Genomic DNA, 23,685 nt, shown 5'->3' with positions numbered 1-23,685 from the left:
AGTTTGTGCAGGCATGATTAAGGATGTAGCCTTGCTCTGCTGGAATCACCAACTCTTGTTTATTATTTGTGGAAAGAACATTACAATTTCACCATAGTTGGCCTGAACCAGTGAGTTTATGCAATTCTCTGAACATATGAAAGTTATTTTAGTTGATAATAAGTATTTCCTCATTTTGGCTTATGTACAGCAATAATCATTCTTTATCCAGATCTGGGTGACTGAGTATGCTGTGACTATTCTTCTCTTCTAAAACAGATCTTGACTGACTGCATATGCAGACTTGTTAGCAGAATCCATAATGCACCATAATGGCCCAGAAGTCATTTGGTCCAGTGTGCTTTTCTTTCATTCAGTATGTTCTTTCTCATTTTTCATGCACATCTAACCACGTATTCTGGTTTGGTCTTATAATTTATTTAATCATTTAGAATTAAAATCATGGTTGAAGATCATTTACCTATTCTATAAAATATTTTCTTTAGTATATCTTTGTAGAAGTTTAATTCAATGGGTTTTCTTAACCAAATTAAGGACTATTGCTTTCTTTTCTTCCTTTCCTTATTGTTTACCTACGGCCGTCCCAACTCAAAAAGAATTTGTAAACTGGTTGTATTTAGCTACATTTTGGTCTGAAAGCAAAGTTTTCCCTTCAACCCCCTGCTCCATACAAGATATCTAAGTTCCCATCCTCTGTTTGAGATTAATAACAAGAGAACATCTGAGCTCATTTTCCTTCTGGGAATTTTATTTCAGAAAAAATAAAGGTTGGTGACTAAATAGCTACTATTTTTGCTAGTGCAGAGTTTAGTTTAAATTCACACAAACCTGTGTTTTAATCCCATCTCCAGTACCTATAGGAGTATGAACTTAGGAAATTCACTGAACTTATCTACCCTCTAGTTTCACTTATCTTGAAATAGAAATAATACCAATCTTTGGGAGTTGTTGTCAGTATTAAATGAGATAATATGTGGAAGTTGTTCAACCTGATATAATATGTGACATGATATAAATAGTAGTAATACCTTAATAAAGGGTCAAAATTCTCATTTTCAAAATGAAGACTTCAAAAAGGAAATGAAAATTAAACCCTAATTTGTTGTCTATATTCTTGAGAGCTGAACAGTATTAATGCTAACATGTATTCAGAATGTGGAACTGCTTAAGTTGGAACACTCATTTTAATTAGAATTAATTTAGGTACAAAAGTAGTCTTTCTTGTCAATTGCACCATTCTTTTCAGGGATGCTATAAATGGATGTTTAACTTCACTGTCTTTAGATTTAAGGTGTAAGACATCATGAGAGAGCAGGAAATAGTATTATTTCACAAATGACTCATCAGAGAGGACCTGAGAGTCCATAGTGGCTATTTGTTGTCCTCATAGTGAAATAAAAAAAATAACCACAAAAGTGCTTATTTTAAGATTATGCCAGTACTTCTTAGACTTGAAAAACCTCAGGATGACAAAAGGAGGTAAACTTTAGGAATGTTGGATGTCTTCAGCCACAACAGTAAAAGTTAGAACAGGGAGAACTAAGAAATCAGCCACAATACAGTTCTTCTTGGCTCCAAAACAAGAGTTACTCACTTTCCCATACTCACCCTGATACATTCCATTTGCTAAGAAATGTGGCATATGTCATTCTTGAACACTGCTTTCAAGTTCTGATCTATTAACCTAATTTATTCTGTATCAATAACATTCAAACATTTAGAACAGGTAATAATATTTCCTGTCCTACCTCCAAGTTAATCCATCAACCAGGCCCTCTACATCAAACTATCTCACAAGACTGCAAAGTATCAGGCAGGGCAGTGGTCTCATCTGAAGACTGAACTGGAGAAAGATTAACTTCCTTGCACACTTACATGGTTGTTGGTAGGATTCAGGTCATTAAAAGTTGTTTTTCTCTTGCTGGTTGTTGGCCAGAGGCCACTTTCAATTCTTTGCCATGTGGTCCTAACTTACACAACAGGTGCCTTCATCAAAATCAACAAAAGGGTGAGTCTGCTAGAATGACAGAAGTCCCAGTTCTTTGTAACCTAGTCATGGAAATGACATTACCTCAATGCTGACATATTCTGTTGGTTAAAAACAAATTACTCAAAGAAAGGAAATATATAAGACTGTGAATAATTGGAGGCAGGAATTATTGGGCACCACTTTAGGAGCTATCTGTGACAGCACTTAACACATAGATCTAGCAAATGAAGAAAGAGAGAAGGAGGGTACAAGGAAAAAGAAAGAAAGAAGGAAGGTGGAAAGGAAATGGGGAAGGGAGAAAAAGATCTTTAAAAGACGAAGAAAAACCAGGCTCGGTGGCTCAGCCTGTATCCCGCGCCTTTGGGAGGCTGAGGTGAGTGGATTGCCTGAGCCCGCGGGTTCGAGACCCGCCTGGGCAGCGAGACCTCATCTCTACAATAAATAAAAAATTCAGCCAGGCGTGGTAGCGCATGCCTGTAATTCCGGCTACTTGGAAGGCTGAGGCGGAAGGATCGCCGGAGCCCAGCAGGTCAAAGCTGCACTCCAGCCTGGGTGACAGAGTGAGACTCCAACTCAAAAAAAAAAAAAAAAAAAAAGAAGAGAAACATAGTTTTGCTGCAATACTTCTATATCAGGGTTTTGTGCAGGCACACATTTCATCACATTAGCACCACAACCATAAATGCCCTATTTCTCACTTAGAACGAGATGATAACAAGGACTTTCTATACATCTGGAGTTAAAAGGAAACAATAAATCTAAGAATACTAAGTTTAAAATGTGTCTCATATTAGTTCTTTTTTCTTTTAAGTTTTTTGTTTCCAGCTGACAAGGTTTTGTTTGTTTTCTGTTTCAAGTTTTGGGGGTGGCTTTTTTATTCTTGCTATTATGTGACAGGCATATTACACAAGGAATATATGAAACTGGTGGCATTTGCATTTAGTGTTCTAGAAAGCAAATCTTTCAATTTGTAATCTAGTGCATTTCTTCTTGTCTTCTGTACAAATAGAATGTGAAATAATCTCCTCAATCCTGCAGGCATTAAAAATGTTGTGATTTAAATATTTACTTTTATTAATCACTAATTTTCTAGAAAAACCTAAAGTGGTGTTTTTAGTGCTTTAACTAATAGAAAAAAGGAACTTTTCTGAATACTTTATAATAGGTGCTTGTCTAACAAATACACACCTTTTTAACTGTACTCACTTGTAACCACAGGCTCCTACACTTCAGTGTTATGAGAGGGGTTAGTAAACAATGACCACAGAAAAAGGGCTGTCCATCTGCTGTCCATGCCCCAAAACTCTTATAAATTTATCATTTCATGCAAAAAAAAAGTATATTTTACAACATTATGACCATGGAATTTTTTAATAAAAAAAATTCCTACTGTCTCCAACATGTCAAGGTTGATGTGTATCTGCAACTCAGAATTCTCTGAAGATTCATTTGATTGTAGCCAGACTATTCAGAGCAATAGGTGTTATCAGATAAGGGCATATTTCCTGAGCCTGAGTTTCTTCATTACATTAATGTGGGTGTTAGTGGAAGGGAGGTGAAGTCTCCATTTCCCAGCCCTGTCATCTTTTCTTACATAACTCACTCTTCTACATAGGATCGCTACATCCCCCACCCCAGTAGAATGGCAGCTCAACAAGGACCAAGATTTTTATCAGTTTGTTCCCTGCTCTATTCCTAGAACAGGCTCTGGCACAAAACTGATGTATAGTAGTGTTTTTTGAATAAATGACTAAACAATGGATCGGTTTGGAAATTTATAACCTCCATCCCTTATGACTGTGTTGCCAGAGGAAAAAGGGAGGCATATTTTTGGTTCAGAACACCAGGTACATATCCTGGAATTTGAAGTCAGGAATTTGTATGTGTTTGTTTGCATAGTATTTATTTTTAAATGATCTTTTAAAGTATTTATAAAGATACTTTAAAATAGTGTCACCAATGCCCAAGAATGAGAGTTTTAGATAAGAGAACAAATATATTGCTTACAATTTAATTGAGGTCTAATCCTATAAGGAGCAATAAAGAAAAGAAAAACAACTTGACCCTCTCCAAAATCTACAAAAATGGGTTTTGCATCAGACCTTTCTGGTTCATATCTATAGCTGTAGATTTCATTAATGCAAAGGGACTTTGGCTAATATCCGAACATAGGAGGCACGCTCCAATTCCCAAGTTAGAATAAACACAAATGTATGTGTAACTTTTTGACAGTTAGTGTCTATTTAATAAGTTTACTGGCTGAATCTTTTAAAATAATGCAAACATAAGTGACTTTCTATCAAAATTCTATAACAAGAAAAATGGTCCTGTAATCGATACTGTGGTCCCAGCCCCACATTCCCTTTGTTCACCCAATGTCAGCACAGCCACCTATAGTGCCCAGGTGCACCATGCACCACCATGTGCCTGCCTAGGAAAGAACCCTCAGTCTCTGTTCAGGTGCAGCCTACAAGTGCACAGGAGTTAATATCACCAAGGTATCCTCAACCAGTGGGTGTTGGGAGTTGTTGGGGAAATGTCCCAGGCTCCCATTCCTTGTAGGACAATGGTACTCAGTACATAATACAGAGGACACATTGTACAGTTTTTCAGAGGATCCTCAGTGGGTTTGGGCCGCAATTAACCATTGTGATAACCAGCTCAATAACACACATAATTAGCTGTTCTCCCTTTCCTTCCTACTCTCCTTATTCCTTCACTTGTAATTCCTGGGATCACCTTCTAGATGAACTACCTGTACCCAAATCATCTCTAGCTCTGGTTTCTTAAACACTCTTAAGAAATAATGCTTGAAATAAAGGTAAAATGGTTTGTCTCTAGAATCAAGGGCTAGCACTAGCAGTTAACAGACTCTAAGACTTCTCCCCAGAAAGAAAGCATTTCTGGAAGACACTGGCATCACCTCCTAGATACAGAATGTATTGGCTTTATCCCAATTGTTTCTTCTGTATACAATACTGTAGGTGTTTTATTTGAACCACATAAGACCTTTCTGATTTCATGCCTTGCTTTTTCTTTTTATTCTACAGATTCTTCTGGGAAGACTAAATTCACCAAGTGCCGTTCACCTGAACTAGAGACCTTTTCATGCCACTGGACAGATGAGGTTCATCGTAGCTTAAAGAGCCCAGGATCTGTACAGCTGTTCTATATTAGAAGGTGCAACCTTTATGCCTTTCTGATTTTTCTCTCCATGGATGTGCTGACTAAAGTATACTAAGTCACATGCAGTATAGGAATAGAAGTGGTTTATCTTGATGACTTAAATGTATTTATTTATTAATTTATTGAAAAAAATTAGCCCCTTTACTATGTACTGAGCACTATTTTAGGCACTGGAGATATAGCAAAGATTACAAAAAGATAAAATTCCTGGCCTCCTGGAGATAGATTTATTATTTGCTTGTTTGCTTGTTTATTTTTTGAGTTAGAGTCTCATTCTTGTTGCCCAGGCTGGAGTACAGTGGCACACTCATGGCCACCACAGCCTCGACCTGCTGGGCTTAGGCGATTCTTCCACCTCAGCCTTCCAAGTAGCTGGAACTACAGAAGCATACCACCACGCTCAGCTACTTTTTGTGACTTATGGTAGAGATGAGGTCTCACCAAGTTGCGCAGACTGGTCTTGAACCTCCAGGCTCAGGCAATCTTCTCACCTCAGTCTCCCAAAGTTCTGGGATTACAGACTGAGCCACAGTACCTGGCCAAGATTTATTTAAAGGGAGGGAGACAGATAATTTAAAATATTTTAAAAATGCCAGTGGGTAATATGCATTATTTTAAAAAAAATAAAGCTTGAAAGAGGATAAAGAGTTTCAGCACTATATGTGTGTGTGCATATGTGCATGGGTGTATATGAGAGTGACTGTGTCAAAGTGTGCATGAGATTGAGTGTATATACACATGGGTATGTGCATGTGGATGAGAGTGTGTGTAGAGGACTTTAGTGATGTTTGGAATAGGAGGTTATAGGAAGCCTCTCTATTGCAGTCTTGGCATGTTTGAGGAAAGCAAAAGGCCAGCACTGATGGCAAAAGATTGAAAATGGAAAGCGTGATATGGGCAGGGGTCAGAGAGTTACTTAGGGCCAGACTGTAGTAAACCTCATAGGCCAGGGCGGGCTTTGATTTTTACTTTATTTTTGGTAGAAAGTCATGGGTGTTTTTTGAAAAAAAGTGTGTCTTAAAAGATGCAACTTGATTGGCAATAGTGGGAAACTGCCAGGGGAGGAAGCAGGGAGCAAGGAGTGGGGGAGGGGCACACTTCATCAATAAGGTTACCTGATCTCAAACCAGGTGATGTGGGGACCAAAATGAGGCCCAAACTTTACCTGTACAATGACCATTTGTATACCTAACCATGAATTGTACCCCACATCTTCAAAATAAAAATTAAAAAATAAAAATAAGGCTATAAACATAGAAAAATGTGATAAAATCTGGGTTTTGGAAGGCAAAAAAAAAGATGCAACTTGGTTGCTATGTGGATAATAGTTTATGTTTCTCTCAAATTAGTTAATTTAATAAGGGGGATTGTAATAATTTTCCATTTTTACCAGTGGTCCTGTAAAATAACAGAGGAAGAATGAAACAAAGATCTTTCAATATAATCACCACCCAAGTAGTTTTTTTCTTCCCCTTCATCTGTCATTATTTTCTTTGCTGTTTACTCTTATGTTGTACTTTTTTATCTTTTAAAATTTTAGTGTTGAACATTTCAAGTTACAAGGTTAGTAAGGACCCTTTATTCTAGACTCTTATTGTTCATTAGCCTAAAGGTGATATGTTCTACCCCACAGAGGAGCTGGGAGAGGGAAGGAAGATGACAGACAGCAGTAAAGGACATGAGCTCAGGCCCAACAAACCTGCATTTCAGCCTGGGCCTGGCACTTTTCTCACCAAGGAATACTCAGCAAATTAGTCAGTGTGTGTATAACTTGGCCTTCTCATTTGCAGAATAGAGATAACAAACTTGCCTCACGGTTTCTTGTGAGGATATTATTAGATCGTACATTAAGAAATACTTCTACATAGTGCTTCACACATAACAAGTACCAGTAAACGGTAGCTGCTGTTATTATTGGTAGTATAATAATAATTTCAAATAATAATGACAGAATTCCAACTTCTGGGCTATAAAATGATTTTGATTCTTAACTGTTTGTAATTATAAGTATGCCTTATAGCATTATAACTATTTTTAATGCAAAGCTGAGGGCTTCACTTAGAGATCACAAGTATCTCAAGGCCAAGACTGGCCTTCCATACTTTCTCAGGGTGAGAGAGGTCTCTTGGACATAACCCAAAGAGCACATGAAGATGAAATGGTTGGGCACCATATACACTATTTTTTTTTCTTAAGGCTGACACTGCAGAGAGATAAGGGCTAGTAAACAAAGCTGATTTCTATAAATACATTCAAACATGAAGCTAATATGTTTGGTAACATTTTTGAATATGTGTAGAATTGATTATATTATTTGTAAATGAAGAGAGAAAGACTTAGTAAGTGCAATTTCATGCTTTACTTCAGCATCTCAGAGACCCAGTTCAGTTAAAACAAGTAAAATAAGTTACTTGTACAGGCACAATTAATCAGCCAAACAGAGAAACAGCAGAACCTCATAAACTGGGCCCACTTCATGGAAATAGCTTTTTGGCATTTTTTTTTAACCACCCTAATAATATTCACCAAATTTGAGCACAAGCAAAAGGAGAAATCCAAAGAAATGAAGCTTTCACAAATATATATTTGCTCCTTACCCTCATCCATCAGGCCCACATAACTCTGTCTGCAGGTCTCTTCAGCACAACTCAGTCCTTTCAGTATCCCTGGTCCAAACTAGGCTCTGTGCTAACAAGGGTGCTGCTGAAAGTATGACCAGGTGGCAGGAAAATTTTAGACATATTCAGAAGGATGTCTTAGTTTTTGCCCTGGTGGAATTTGAAATCCCAGGGTAGAGGGGGTAGGAATTGTCGCATCCTTAAACACCCTAAGAACAACCTAATGATTAAACTTGCAAAATTAGCATTCTGTGTTTTCTCTATAAAAATATAACATTTTAAAATATCTTAGGCAAACTAGCATAAACTCATAGCCTGGTTTATCTGAGAAGGGTTGAATTGAGGGCTTAGGAATATCAGGGCTGGACTGCATGATTAATGTACAAATATATTAGGCTTCTCATTATCCACTAACACAAAGAGCACAGTACACATGCACATTCTGACTTTTGTCATTGTTTCTTCAAATTCAGTTACCAGGCAACTCCTGAAACTATAGAAACACACTTCCCATCTGTGACACACAAATAAAACTGTGACAGGGTTTTATCCAAAACTAAAGTCAGTGAAGGCAGAAAGGAACAGAGGAGGGGGTGGTGCAGTGGGCTTTCATTTTGCTGGCCTGACCTTGATAGCTAAAGCATAACGGAATCTAAACACACCAGACTGTCAACAGGACAGTCCAGGGGTGGCCCACAGGCAGTCGTGTGTTTTGCCTGACTCTGTTTCTTGCCAGGTGAGCTGGCAGAAGAGAACAGCCTCATCGTGTTAGGGCAGCTGACTCAAAACACTCTCTGCCACCCTGAGGTGGAAATGGCGCCAAATTCAGCCCCTGAGCTTGGAGGCAACTCAGCATGAATGCAAAACACAGGCATGGCAAAATAAGGCTCTGGGAAGCACGTTGGGGCTACTCTGTTCTCAGCTTCTTGCATGTAAATGCCTTGTGTTCTAAGGAAGTAGGCTTATGAACACTTGGCCCTTATGGCTCAACCCCTTTAGCATTCCCAGTTGAGCCCCCTTCAAAAAATTACACTGGCTTTTTGGAAGAAAATTCATTTTCCATGCAATCTTGTGGGGGAAATTAGAAGAAAAGGCATTGTTGCTTGCTGTTTTTTTTTTTTCTAAGAGAGAGGCTAAATTTAAACCAAAAATATCTGAACTGTATGTCATGAATAGCAGTCTCTCCTAAAACGTAAATGATGTATTTTTATGATTCCTTTTCCAGTTGGTTACCTGTAGATGAAAAACATGTTTTCTGCTTTTTATTCTGATTTCTAATAAGGGTTTATTTCTATAGTTCTAACTTTTACTTCACAAGATAGTCTGGGAGAAAACTTAAAGCACTTAACTTTTGGGAGTAAGAGAAGGAAAGAGTAACTTCTATAAATTGGCTTTCGACTCAGTGAAAGCAGGTGGCAGATTATCTGTTTTATGAGTCCATTTGGATTTTTGCCTAGATTTAATAGTTTAAAAGAGTAAGTTTTAAATATTATTTAAAATAAAACTTAATTTTGGATAATTAAGAATAATATTTTCCCAACAGGGATGAATCTCCCTCTCATCCAAGGATGTCCAACTTTTAAGAATCTCAACTAGAATTTAAGCAATAATTTAGAGTCTCAGATCCTGTAGTGTCTGAAATTTCAATACCAAGTTCTTTCCAACAGCTTGTGAGCAACTGTCTCAAGGACCCCATTGTTACTATACAAGTTTCCTTCTAGTATCACAAACAGACCAGCCAGAAAAACAGCTGTAAAGAAGAAAACGTGTATTCTCCCAGCTTCTCCTCCCTTCCTTCCAGGATCTGCCTTCTCTACAGCCTGTGATATTCTCATTGCCCAGAACCCATCCCACTGATGGATGGTCCTAAACCTCCATAGTCTGGCTTGGCAACCACAGGCACCTCTACCTGCACAGGGCCTTTCCTACCTCCTTCTTTCTCATTGAAGTTTACATAGTTTTATGTCCCCTTGTCTTATAAGTCTTCTTAACTAATAGGCTTGTGAATAATAAGGGAATAAGGAACTACCCTATCAAAGTAGCAATTCTAATTTAAGGAAGTTCTTTCTTGTTATTCCACTGCTTCTTACTTTCCTTACCACATTCATGTCCATATTTCCTTACCTCAGTGCTTTTGACCACTCTGTTCTTTCCGTTCACTATTACCACTCTGTTCGCTTCCTTTCCCTATTACCATTTATTAAACTTTAGTTATCCTTCCAGATTGCTAAAAACCCCACCTATACCTTGAAGTCTTCCATGAAGAGCTAAAACAATCATTCCTTCTTCTGAATTCTCAGGGACTTTTTTTGTTGTTTTTTGAGTTGGAGTCTCACTCTGTCATCCAGGCTAGAGTGCACCAGTGATCCTTCTGCCTCAGCCTTCCAAGTAGCTGAAAATATAGGTGTGTACTACAACACCTGGCTAATTTTTGATTTACTGTAGAGACGAGGTCTTGCTAAGTTGCCCAGGCTGATCTCAAAACCACGGACTCAGGCAATCTACTCGCCTTGGCCTCGCAAAGCGCCGGGATTACAGGCTGAGCCACTGAACCCGGCCACTCTCAAGGGCTTTAATGAGCACTTACACAACTTTGTAATACAGATTTTTAATTTTTTTTCCCTTAAGGCAGGAATAATTCTATTATATTCTAAAGAATTGCCGTATTGTCTAGCAAAGTCTTTTATACATAATCAATTCTCATAGAATATCAATGTAATGAATGCAAAAGCCAAAAAAAAAAAAAAGTACTCAGATGGGAATTTGTGAGTCTTCTGACCTGAAATTAGGAACCAAATCTGATGTATCATTATATTCATACAGTGCTAGGGCTGAATATAGTGTATCACTCAGCCTGGAGCCTGAGCATGCTTCCTCAGTTTCTTCTACCATGAGTTGGAGAAATACTTCACTGTTCTCTGGGAATCTCTGTAATTTGGAGACTGACTTTCTGTGTTGTTTTAATAGATGAACATTTTAGAAACTTTCCTAAGCCTTAGAACTATCATCTGTAGAATGGGTATAATGAAGTCCCTACCTTAGGAATCACCTTATTAAGGAGCTGGTATAGCATATGCATACAATAGACAGATGTTTTTACTATAGGCAGAAGTCTCAAATGGCCCCTGACAGTTTTCAGACACTGATGAGATTGTCCATGGATGGGATACTTCTTGGAAATGATGTTGCTAAAATACTTTCCCACAAAATATTTTTATTCCAATTTATTGAACTGACTGTTAAGCACCTCACTTTGACTTAAGCTATTGCATGATTTTCAGAAAAATTAATTTTTTTATCCTCCGTTTAAGGAATACTCAAGAATCGACTCAAGAATGGAAAGAATGCCCCGATTATATCTCTGCTGGAGAAAACAGCTGTTACTTTAATTCATCATATACCTCCATTTGGATACCTTACTGTATCAAGCTAACTAACAATGGTGTTACGGTGGATCAAAAGTGTTTCTCTGTTGAGGAAATAGGTAAATCTCAGGTTTGTGTTTTATTTGGCATAGTTTAGACTAAGTAAGTGGGGAAGCCTGAAAAGTCCAAGTATAATCAAGTAGGAAGGTTTTGATAGTGCTCTTAGGGACAAGAGATCTGTTTTACAGGACATGGGATCAACTGGTGAACGAGAGTAAAAGGGCAGGGGGAAGTGAAGTTGACATAAAGCAGCCAGGTGGAAATGCTCCAAAGGAAAGAGTGGGAGCCTTGCGGAGTCTTATCCTTTAAGAGGCCTTTGAAGCTGGATTGCATCTATATGCCTTTGCAGTGGCACATTTAATGTACTCTTGAGATTCCTTCTTTTCTAATTACCTGACATGATGATTATATTGAGATCTACTTAAATATTTTGGCCTTTGACCTCTGTCATTGCTATAATCAAAGTCTAGATTTTCTTTGTTTTGCTAAGTTGCCCAGGACTCAGGCAATCTACTCGCCTTGGCCTCGCAAAGTGCCGGGATTACAGACTGAGCCACCACAAAACATAATGATTTTGGAATTTTGCATTTACAAAACAACCACAATTAATTTATAAAGACGTGTTTATAAGATCTCAAGACAAACATTGGAGATAATCAGCTTAATGAACTAAGTAAAAGATAAGCAAATTATCCTTTGCTTATCATGTGGATACAAGGTAGAAACAAAGCAAAATAAGCAACTGTAATGAGAATATTCATGTTTATGCTGTAATAGTATAAACAGCAAAATAGAATCAAAGAAGGACTTTGAGAAGGTGACCTTGGTGCCTCTCATTTGTTGCTTATAGGAATTCCTTGTTGTTTCTCCCAGATGTGCTGTTCTTATATGTAGTTTCCTAGGTATCAGCAGACTTAAAGAGACAGGAGAATGTGGCTAGAAGCTGCAGACAGAAACAAATGAAATCTGATAGCCTGACTTTGAAGAAAATTGAAAAAACTGTACCAAGCAGAAAAGATAACACACTTGCATAGTTTGGAGAGACAATTTAGTATATTTTCTAACATCAGTGGGTGTAGCTGTTGAGGTGAAGCTAAATGAGATAGTAGAATGGGGTAGTAGTAAGAATACTGGGTTAAAACCCATGTTCTAACCCTGTTCCCTGCCAATAGCCAAGCCCTACTCATTTACCTTTCTAACTTTCACTGAGTGCCTGCCACGTGTCAGTCATTGTGCTGGAAATGGTGGCTACAGAATGAGTAAGATATAGTCAAAGAGGGGAGTCAGGTTTGTTTGCAAATACCTGTGATACACTGTAGCAGGTGCTGGACTTGAGATGTGTGGAATGCATAGCAACCAATGTGGTAGCCAAAGGCATAAATGACTAACTGGGCCTGAGGGATGAAGAAGGGGTTCACAGAGGTGACCATTCCGTTACCATTTAAAGCCAGGTATCACAGTGGATTGTGCCTTCCAGCAGTTACTAAATTCCAAAACTAACAAACAACACAGAATGTTCAAGAATTCAAGAACAGTTAGGCAGGTCTGCTGGTCAACTAGAGAAATCATCAGTAGTCTTATGTGCTCCAAAAAGGAATTTAAACTTCATCTTACTGCCAAGTGGTGCTTTTAAGGATGTTTAAATAGAGAAAAGACCTGAGAATGGTGACAGCTAACACTCAAAAAGGACTTACCATGTGTCAAATATAACAATTATGTGAGATAGGTTCTATTACAATCTTCATTTTACAGACAATAAAACTAAGGTTCAGACCAGTTAAATGATAAACTCAAGTCAAACAACTATTAGGTAAAGCTGGAATTTGAACCTGGGCAGTATAGCTACAGCCAGAGTCCATGCTCTTATTCTTGAGGCTATACAATACCACCTGTCAGGATATTAATGCCTCAGGGAAATTAGTCTTGCTGCAGCATGGAAGGTAGGTTGAAGTGGGACAGAATAGAGATAGAGAGGTTAGAAGACTGAGATGATCAAGGCAAAATATGATGACAGGCAAAATTACTACAATAAAACAATTGGTGGCCTAGGGGGCTTCACAGGAGAAAAAGCAAAGAACCAAGGCAACCTTAGTAGATCCTGAGAAAGATATTAATCACTACAAGCCTGTTTCCTCATGTATTATGTTTGCATTTTACTACCTCATAGGGCTAAGATTCTGCTACCTCATAAAGCTTTTGATTAAAGTAATATGTTAGTTAGGCCTTTGTCATTCATTCAATTCATGTAGCAAATATTTACTGTATTCTTTTCCTTGGGTCAGGTGGTGTTCTCCATGCTGGAGAAATAAAATGTTTTCCCTCATGAGATTTAATTCCTGTGAAAGGTGGAGAATGACAATTCTGTGGAGAAATACAGGGAAAGAGACTAGGAGTGCTGGAGACATTGCTTTGTTAAGCAGGGTTATCACAATTGGCTTCCCCGAGTCAGTGACATTTGAGTAAAGAAGGAATGAGAAGATAATTGGGTGTCTATATGAGGAAAGGGATTTTCAGCAAGAGGGCACAGCAAGGGTAAACATTCTGAGGCAGAAGCATGCCTTTCTTCATTCAAGAAACAACAAGCTGGTGGTGGTGCTAGCACACAGTGAGCAAGAAAACTGGTAAAAGACCAGATCCCACAGATAAGAGTCAAATCTATAGGACCTTTTAAGCCATTGTAATGAGTTTGGCTTTCACTTGGAGTGAGAAAGGAAGTCTTTGGAGGGCTTTGGATGATGAATGATGTGATCTAACTGAAGTGTTAAGATAATTACTTTGTCATGATGATTACATGGAGAATAGACTAGAGGGCCACAAAGACTGAAGGAGGAAAACAGTGAGGGGGCAAGTGCTGCAAGAGGGGTGAATACCGAAAATGGCTGGATTCCATTCTATGAAAGTGAAGGCGGTGAGCAGTGGTTGAATTCTGGATCTATCTTGAAGGTATAGCTAACAGAATGTGGGTTGGGTGAGGAAAAGATGAGTCAAGGAAGTGTTCATTGTTTTTATCCTGAGTGACTGAAGGGATATTGTCTCCATTAACAGAGATAGGGAAGAGGAAAGAAGATGTGGTTTTGGAGAGGAAGACCGGGGCTTGTTTTGGATATATTAGACTTTTTAAATATCTCGCATGTCGAGTATAGCACATAGACACATGTATAGCGGTAAATAAGAAGTTATTATTATGCTTATAACAATGGTACCAGGCCTTCACCAAAAGGACCTTGTTCCAGTCCTCTATTTGAAGTGGAAAAGGAAATTTTAAAGATAAAGGATAAGTAATAAATTTTAGAAAATCTCCCATCAAAAATAATTTTATAGTTGGGTCACTTAAAGGGCTAAATTTTGGTTATCAGGAATTTCTCAATCTCTAACAAATCCACAAAGATGAGATACTACTGCTATTATGTGGACATACATAGTTTAGCACTAATTTAATTTTCAAATGTAATCATGTAATCATGATTAGTTAAATGTAAACTTTTCCTTTTTTTTTTTTTTTTTTTTTGAGTTGGAGTCTCACTCGGTCGCCCAGACTGGAGTGCAGTGGCCGCTCCCGGCCACCGCAGCCATGCCTGCTGGGTTCCAGCAATCCTTCCGCCTCAGCCTTCCAAGTAGCCGGAATTACAGGCACGCACTACCACGTCCGGCTGATTTTTTTGATTTATTGTAGAGATGAGGTCTCGCTGCCCAGGCGGGTCTTGAACCCGCGGGCTCAGGCAATCCACTCACCTCAGCCTCCCAAAGGCGCGGGATTACAGGCTAAGCCACCAAGCCCGGCAACTTTTCCTATTTTTAAAAGAGTGGTGTCTAGTCTACAGTGGTCAATAGCATGCTCCTCCACTGGAAGATCTATCTTCTCTCTGAGTGAATATAAAAACTTCCCTCTTTGGTCACCAGAAATGACAGTTTGTAAAAGTTCCTCACAGTGTATATCTAGAGGGTTATCTCTGATCAACCTTAGGGCACCAGACTTTGCAACACTTTAAGTGACCTTCTACATATGGAATAATTAAATAAATAAATAAATAAATTTTATTCTGTATCTGTGACTTTTAAAACCCTCAGTAATGAGACTTAGGTAGAACTAATTTACTGGGGACTATCCAGAATATACATTTAGAAATAGTTCCTGGCTTTAGAATCTACATTTTTCTTCATCAACCTTTGGGAAATAATGATCTTTGAGGTCCTCATAAGCAAAATGCAACCAATTTACCTGAGAATGTAAAGTATATCAATGGACACTGAGCAAAACAGTGTTTCAGATTGTTCACATGGCAGTTAAGTAAAATACAGAAAACACTGAATCATCATTATTTAAGAGAGCAATGTAATGCACCCTTTTTATGTCTGAAGGAATGACCACATATGGCCAGGAAGACCACAAAGTTATCAGGGTCTGCAGAAGGTACGTACTGGTAGCAATGCAGAAATGAATAAGGCAAGGTTCCTTCCCCCAGGCCACATACAGTTTGGAGCAAAAAGATTCTTCTGCTTCTAGCTCCAAACCAGTCCCATGTCTAAATACTGTAGGTCTTTCTGTTTTTTCAGTTTCAAGTGAAAATGAATTCCTTTGCCAAAATCCCAAAGCATTAATGCTATCAGAGCTAAAAGAAATGTAATACATGGCAAAGCTTCAAAAAAACACTTAATGATCTTATTTTTTATTCAAAAAGGGATTTTTGGAGGGTCTTTTTTAAAAGTTAAAAACATCATTTTAAAGTAAAAAATGGTACTCATAAAATGAGAGTTATAATAATATTAGAAGAATCAAGAGTATGAACAATCAAAACATATACAGTAATTTGGTCTTTCCAGAAGAAAACACTCCATTAATATCAAGTTGTGTCTCTCGATGCACTAATTCTCTGTTGAATTGAACAGTACAACCAGATCCACCCACTGGCCTCAACTGGACTTTACTGAACATTAGTTTAACTGGTATTCATGCGGATATCCAAGTGAGATGGGAACCACCACCCAACGCGGATGTTCAGAAAGGTTGGATAGTTCTGGAGTATGAACTTCAATACAAAGAAGTAAATGAAACTCAATGGAAAATGGTAAGATGTCACTACATCTTACACTTTGACTTTTCTTTCTATTTCAACAATCTTTCTCTCATTTATAAATATTAGATTTCCTTTTGACATAATACCATATGTTATATCTCCATAATTTTTATTTGAGAAAAACTAATCTCATCAGTAAAATATCATCTTGAATTCTTTAAGATAGGACATGCTTATTTATATGGATGCCCATGGAAGGAAAGGAAAACTATTTCTTTACTTATTCTTGGTGTCCAGTTTAACTTTAGAGCAAAATTAAAGGCTGGTCACTTAGCTGCCTTTGGGGATGTGGCTAAACATGGGAAGGGTTATGATCAAGTTCATCAGTGGACTGTAGTCAAATATTTTCCCATGATTTTAGTTGCTACTACTCATAAGATCCCTATTAAAATAAGTTTATAAGTGTCTACAGAAGGGAAACAGAGGGAGGGAATTGGCCCTTTAGAGGTTTCAGAAAGATATTTTTTTTCATACCTCATAGAAGAATCAAGTTAAGAGGTTCTTAGGTAGGCAAGTAGAGAGTATGTTACTGGTTGACCTCTGAACCCCTCACTTCCTTACTAAGTGTATGGAATTCAGTGCTTAGATAAATTCCACATGGCACATAATATGAATAAAAACAAGATTATCATGCTGCTCCCAATATAACTAATTCTAAATCTATCTAACCACAGCTACAGCCCTGGTCAAGCCAAGTGGTTTCTGACCATGCATCAGGTAGTGCCCAGGAAGCTGGCACAGCTCACCCTCAGAATTTTGAGTCACTAAGCCATGTCCACTAAGTGAACCACTGAAAAATAAGCCAATTTTGTCATTAGAGGAAAGTTAAATTTGGAGCAGCTTTGAACAGCTACAGTGCTGGCCTTTGAGGTTCTGTTTTCCAAATCATTTTAATTTAGTTATCTGTTCTGTAAATTGGTGCAAAAAAAACCCCTCGTTGAATGCTTAATCAAATGAGACTTTCTAAATCCAAGCTACAAACATTTATTCAGCAACCAGGTACTGAAATAACTACTGTGCACAAGGTACTGTGCTAGGTACCTGGGGCAGAGATTCTCAAAGTGTGAACCACAGACCCTTAGGGTCCCTGATACCCTTCAGGAAGTCCAAAAGTCAATATTATGTTCACAATATACTAAAACGTTATTTTCTTTTTATACTATGTTGGCATTTACATTAGTGGCACAAAAACAATTTTTGGAAAACATTTAGCACATTAGCATGGATCAAGGCAATAATACCAAACTATGCTACTAGTCACTGTTTTTTTTTCACCACCATGCACTACAGTAAAGAAAGTGGGGGGAAGCCAGTTTCACATATAAATGTGTTTGATAAAACTGCAAAAATTATTAATTTTATTAAATCTCTACCTTAGAGTATGCAGCCTATTAATATTCTTTGTGTCACATGGGAAGTACAGATAAAGCCCTTCTGCTGCATACCAAGGTACTGATGTTATCATGAAGAAAACACTTAAATGACTGAGTTGCCCCTGAACTAGCTGTTTTTTTGTTGTTTTTTGTTTGGTTTTTTTTGCATGGTATACCATTTTTACTTTAAAAATAAATAAACTAGTATTGGTTACTCATATATGAGTTAGCAAACATTTTTCAAAGAGAATGAAGTGAGCTTGTCATTTCAAGAAAAACATCTGATGGTAATTGTTGCCAATGGAAAAATGTGACCTCTCAAGGGAAAATCAGGATGTTGGAAAATTTGTATTTGAACTGTGAGTTTGATAGTTTGCCAGTGTTTGAAGGCTTTTCTCAAAGAGATAAATGGTGATATTAACAGAAATGACTTTTTGTATTGTATAATAAAATGTGTAACCGGGCTCGGTGGCTCAGCCTTTGGGAGGCTGAGGTAAGTGGATTGCCTGAGCCCGCGGGTTCGAGACCCGCCTGGGCAGCGAGACCTCATCTCTACAATAAATCAAAAAAATCAGCTGGGCGTGGTAGCGAGCGCCTGTAATTCCGGCTACTCGGAAGGCGGAGGCGGAAGGATCGCTGGAGCCCAGCAGGTCGAGGCTGCGGTGGCCGGGAGCGGCCACTGCACTCCAGTCTGGGCAACAGAGTGAGACTCCAACTCAAAAATAAATAAATAAATAAAATGTGTGAACATTTAGAAAGTTCACAACTCAGTGAACCAATATTTTCCAAATGACCAGTGCATACTACAACCAAAATCATACAAGGGAAAGTGACCCATTCAACGTACTAGATGGAATTGTGAATTTTTTAATGACCAGTAAAAATTTTATATATTTATTATATATAAAAGAATCCTTTGAAATATGGATACGTTGTGGAATGGCTCAGTCAAGCTAATTAACATATGCATTATCTCACATACTTATTGTGTGTTGGGAACACTTCAATTCTACTCTTTTAGAGATTTTCAAAATACAGAGCACAACTATTAACTGTAATCACCATGTTGTGCAATAAATTTCTTAAACTTATTCCTCCTAATTGAACTTTTGTATTCTTTCACCAATATGTCCCCAACCCTCCACATTACCCGCAGCCACTGGAAACTATCATTCTGCTTTTCACTTCTTTGAGTTCAGCTTTTTTAGATTCCACATATATAAGTGAGCCCATGCAGTAGTTGTCTTTCTGTGCCTAGCTTGTTTAATTTAACATAATGTCCTCCAGGTTCATCTATGTTACCACAAATGACAAGACTTCTTTTTTTTTTTTTTTAAGATGATCGTATTCCACTGTGTATATATACCACACTTTCTTTATCCACTTATTTGTTAATAAACACTTAGGTTGATTCCATATCTTGATGAGTAATGCTGCAATGAATGTGAGACTGCAGATATCTCTTAGACATACTTATTTTCATTTCCTTTGGATATATACCTAATAGCAGAATAATATAGTGAATGTTTTGGTGGTTCTATTTTTAAGTTTTTGAGGAGGCTTCAGACTGTTTTCTATAAAGACTGTACTAATTTATATTCTTACCAATAGTATGCAAAGGGTCCCTTTTTCTCCACATTCTCACCAATGCTTATTATCTTTCTTTTTTTTTTAATAGCCATACCAAGTCCTTGTGCACACAAATGCCTGCTATGAAGTGCTGTTTCACCATGGTTTTAATTTACATTTATCTGATGATTAGAGATGTCAAGCATTTTTCTTAACCTGTTAGCCATTTGTATATCTTCTTTTGAGAAATGTCTATTCAGGTCCTTTGCCTACTCTTTTAGTTGAGTCATTTGTTTTCTTGCCTTTGAGTTGAGTTCTTTATTTACTTTGGATATTAACCACTTCTCAGATGTATGGTCTGTAAATATTTTCACCAAATCTGTGGACTGTTTCTTTATTCTGTTGATTGTTATCTTTTCTGTGCAGAAATTTTTTTGGTTTAATGCAATCCCATTTGTCGATTTTCACTTTTGTTGCCTATGTCTTAGGAGTCATTTTTTTTTTTTTTATTGTTGCCCAGGTCAGTACCATGGAGCTTTTCACCTATAGTTTCACCTATAGTAGCTTTATAGTTACAGATCTTACATTTCAGTTTTTAATCCATTTTGAGTTTTGTTTATGGAGTAAGATAAGGGTCTAATTTTATTTTTCTGCATTTTGATATTCAGTATTCCCAATATCATTTAGAACAGATTATCCTTTCCTCATTGTGTGTTCTTGGAACCTTTGCTATAAATCAATTTACCAAAAATGTGTGCATTTGTTTCTGAGCTTTCTATTCTGTTGCAGTGGTTTATGTGTCTGTCTTTATGCCCGTATCATGCTTTTTTGATTACTATAGCTTTGTAGTGTTTTTAAGTCAGCAAATGCTTCCAGCTTTGCTCTTTTTGCTCAAGATTTCTTTGATTGTTCAGAGGCTTTTGTGGTTCCATACAAATTTTAGGTTTTTAAAATTATTATTTCTTTGAAGAATGATGTTGGAATTTCAGTAGGGATTGCATTGAATATGTAGATTGCTTTAGATAGTATAGGCATTTTAACAATATTAATTCTACCAATCTGTAATCATAGAATATCTTTCCATTTATTTGTGTCATCTTCAATTTATTTTATCAATATTTTATAGTTTTCAGTGTGCAGGTCTTTTACTTCCTTATTTTAGTTTATTCCTAAGTATTTTATTTTTATTTTTATAGCCATTGTAAATGGGTATTTTAAAAATTTTCTTCTCAGTTTGTTTTAATGTATAGAAACACTACTGATTTTTGTATGTTGACTTTGTATCTTGCAGCTTTACTGAATTTCTTTATCAGTTCTAATCGTTTTTGTTTTGTGTTGTTTTTGCTGGAATCTTTGGGGTTATTTGTATGTAAGATTATGACATATGTAAGAAGGAACAATTGAACTTCTTTCTTTTATTTTTCTCTCTTTCTTAATTGCTCTGATTCTAGAACTACCAGCATTACGTTGAATAGAAGTGGCATGAGTGGGCATCTTCATCTTGTTCCTGATCTTAGAGGAAAAGCTTTTAACTTTTCACTATTAAGTTTGATGGCAGCTGTTGGTTTGTCATAAATGGTCTTATTGTGTTGAGCTACATTCATCCTATATCTAATTTTTTTAAGGTTTTCATCATAAAAGAATATTAAATTTTGTTAAATGCTTTTTCTATATCTATTAATTATGTATTTTTTCTTCTATTTTGTTTATTTGGTGTATCATGTTTATAGATTTATGTATATTGAATAATCCTTGCATCTCTGGGATAAATCCTACTTGATCATGGTAAATGATCCTTTTAATGTGCTGCTGAATTCAGTTTTTTAGTATTTTCTTGAGGATATTTGCATCTGTGTTCATTAGTGATATTGTCCTGTAGTTCTCCTGAAGTGTCCTTCTGTTGTTTGGGTATTAGAGTAATGCTGGCCTCATAAAATGAATTTGGCAGTATTCCCTCTTCTTCAATTTTTCAGAAAAGTTTGTGAAAGATTGATACTAGTTATTTAAATGTTTGGTAGAATTCAGCAGTGAAGCTATCAGGTCCTGGGCTTTTCTTTGTTAGGAGACTTTTTATTACTGATTCAATTTCCTTCCTTGTTATTGATCTTTTTGGATTTTATATTTCTTTAAGATTTGGTCTTGGTAGGTTGTGCATGTCTAGGAATGTATTCTTTTCTTCTAAGTTAACCAATTAGCTGGCATGGAATAGTTCACAGCAGTCTCTTATGGGTCTTTGTATTTCTGTTGTATCAGTTGTAATGTCTTTTTTTAATTTTTGATTTTATTTATTTAAGGCTTCTCTTTTTTCTTAGCCTAGCTGAAGATTCATCTATTTCATTTATCTTTTAAAAAAAACTCTTAGTTTCATTGATCCCTTTTATTTTTTTTTCTAGTCTCTATCTCATTTTTTTTTTTTTTTTTTTTTTTTTTAGTTTCTTAAGGTATAATGTTAAGTTGTTCGAGAGCTTTCTTTATTTTTTTGATGGAAGTGTTTAAACTTCCCTCCTAGAACTATTTTTGCTGCATTCCATATGTTTGGTAAGTTGTGTTTTCATTTTTATTTGTCTCAAGATATTTTTTAATTTCCCTTATTAATTTCTTCTTTGATCCATTGCTTGTTCAGGAGCATGTTGTTTACTTTCCATGATTTTGTGACTTTTCTAAAATTTATCCTATTATTGACTCCCAGTCTTATACCATTATGGTCAGAAAAGGTACTTGATATAATTTCAATCTTCTTAAGTTTGTTAAGACTTGTTTTATGGCTTTATATATGATCGATCCTGGAGAATGTTCCCCTGTGCTTGAGAGGAATATGTATCCTGCTGCTGTCTGATGGAGTGTTCTGTATATGTCTGTTAGGTCTATTTCATCTAGAGTACAGTTTAAGTTTGATGTTTCCCTATTGATTTTCTGTCTGAATGATCTGTTTATTGTTGAAGATAGGATATCAAAGTATTCCTTACTTTCTTCCTCTGTGTATCTAGTATAGTTTTATTTCCTTTCTGGCTACCATAAGGCTTATATAAAACATCTTAGTAATAACAGTATATTTTAAGCTGTTAAAGCAACTTTGTTGCATACAAAAACTCCATATAATACCTTTCACATATTTTAAATTTTCAATGTCACATTTATATCTTTTTACATTGTGTATTTTTAAACAAATGATTGTAGCTATTATTATTTTAATAGATTTGTCTTTTAGCCCTCATACTAAAGCTATAAATGATTTACATGCCATCATTAAAGTATTAGCATATCCTAAGTTTGACTGTGTACTTACTTTTATCACTGAGTTTTATACTTTCATATTTTTATGGTACTAATTAACATCCTTTTCTTTCAACTTAAATAATTTTTTAGAATTTTTTTGTAAGACAGGTCTAATGGTGAAGAATGGTGATTTTACTGTTAACAAGTACTAAAAATTCAATGATAGGGTTTCAGATTTCGCATAGCAACTAACCTTTAAGAAACTACCATTTTAGTTTTGGTGTAGTATTAAAGAATATCCGCAATTGTCTGAAAAAGTTGTTAAAATAGTCCTCTTTTCCCTCACTATATATCTGTGTGAAACCAGATTTCATTTTTGTTTTGGCAATTCAGCCAACAACAACATATTTTAACAGATTTAATTAAGAAGCAGATATAAAAATATGGCCATCTTCTATTAAATCTGATAGTGAAGAGATATGCAGAAAATGTAAAACAATGTCACTCTTCTCACCCTAATTTTTGTTGTTTTGGAAAGTACAATAACTTTTATAAAAATATATTATTTATTTTAACATGAAGTCAATTTACTATTTTAATTCTAAGAATTAGTATTTTAAATTTTCAGTTTCAATTTTTAATATAGTAAAGTGATAGGTATAACCTAACTAAACCAAAATTTTTAAAATTCTTAATAATTTTTAAGAGTGTGGAGGAGTACTGAAACAAAAAAGCTTAACACCTACAAAAAAACAAAGATATAAATCAGAATGTTAGAATTCATAGACTTAATAATCATAAGTTTCACCCCTAAAAGTTCATGACATGCGGTTATGTCTCAGCTGAGGCACCACTATAAAACTCCCATTGATTATCTCTTCAGGCTATATCCCAACATAGTTTTCTTGCACTTTTCATGGCACTCCTGCTAAATTTCACTAGATAGTCAGTTAACTTTTCCGTTACTTACCTTTTATTCATGATATTTATAAGTTTGTTAATTTGCAAGGGAGTTAGACAAAGACCAAGAACCTGTCTATAATGACTGACTTATGTCTTGAAGTAACTCACAATATAAGTGGTTATTGATCACAGATATTATAAGTTTAAAAGGAATAGAGGTTTGTAAGTAAAGAGGAAAACAGTGTATGTTGCTTGTATTAGGAATTCATATTACCATTTGACAATATGAATTAACTTATTACTGTGCCTTTTTAAATTAAATACATTTTG

At 36.3% G+C, this 23,685-nt stretch overlaps 1 protein-coding gene across 1 annotated transcript in view; it reads left to right on the top strand.

Moving 5' to 3' along the window:
* Nucleotides 1-1,466: 1,466 nt before the first annotated feature.
* Nucleotides 1,467-23,685, top strand: part of GHR (growth hormone receptor) — a 33,239-nt gene continuing 11,020 nt past the window's right edge. Inside the window, exons 1-4 of the mRNA XM_021709815.1 lie at nt 1,467-1,479; nt 5,041-5,170; nt 11,106-11,278; nt 16,107-16,285. Of these exons, the coding sequence (XP_021565490.1) occupies nt 1,467-1,479; nt 5,041-5,170; nt 11,106-11,278; nt 16,107-16,285 (495 nt within the window). The remainder of the gene's footprint in view (nt 1,480-5,040; nt 5,171-11,105; nt 11,279-16,106; nt 16,286-23,685) is intronic.

The sequence above is a fragment of the Carlito syrichta genome, unplaced genomic scaffold (assembly GCF_000164805.1).
Source record: "Carlito syrichta isolate Samal-C Ts95f unplaced genomic scaffold, Tarsius_syrichta-2.0.1 Scaffold287357, whole genome shotgun sequence".
NCBI classification, from domain to species: domain Eukaryota; kingdom Metazoa; phylum Chordata; class Mammalia; order Primates; family Tarsiidae; genus Carlito; species Carlito syrichta.
The sequence above is the reverse complement of the archived record's forward strand: the minus strand, read 5'-3'. Positions and strand labels throughout refer to the sequence as shown.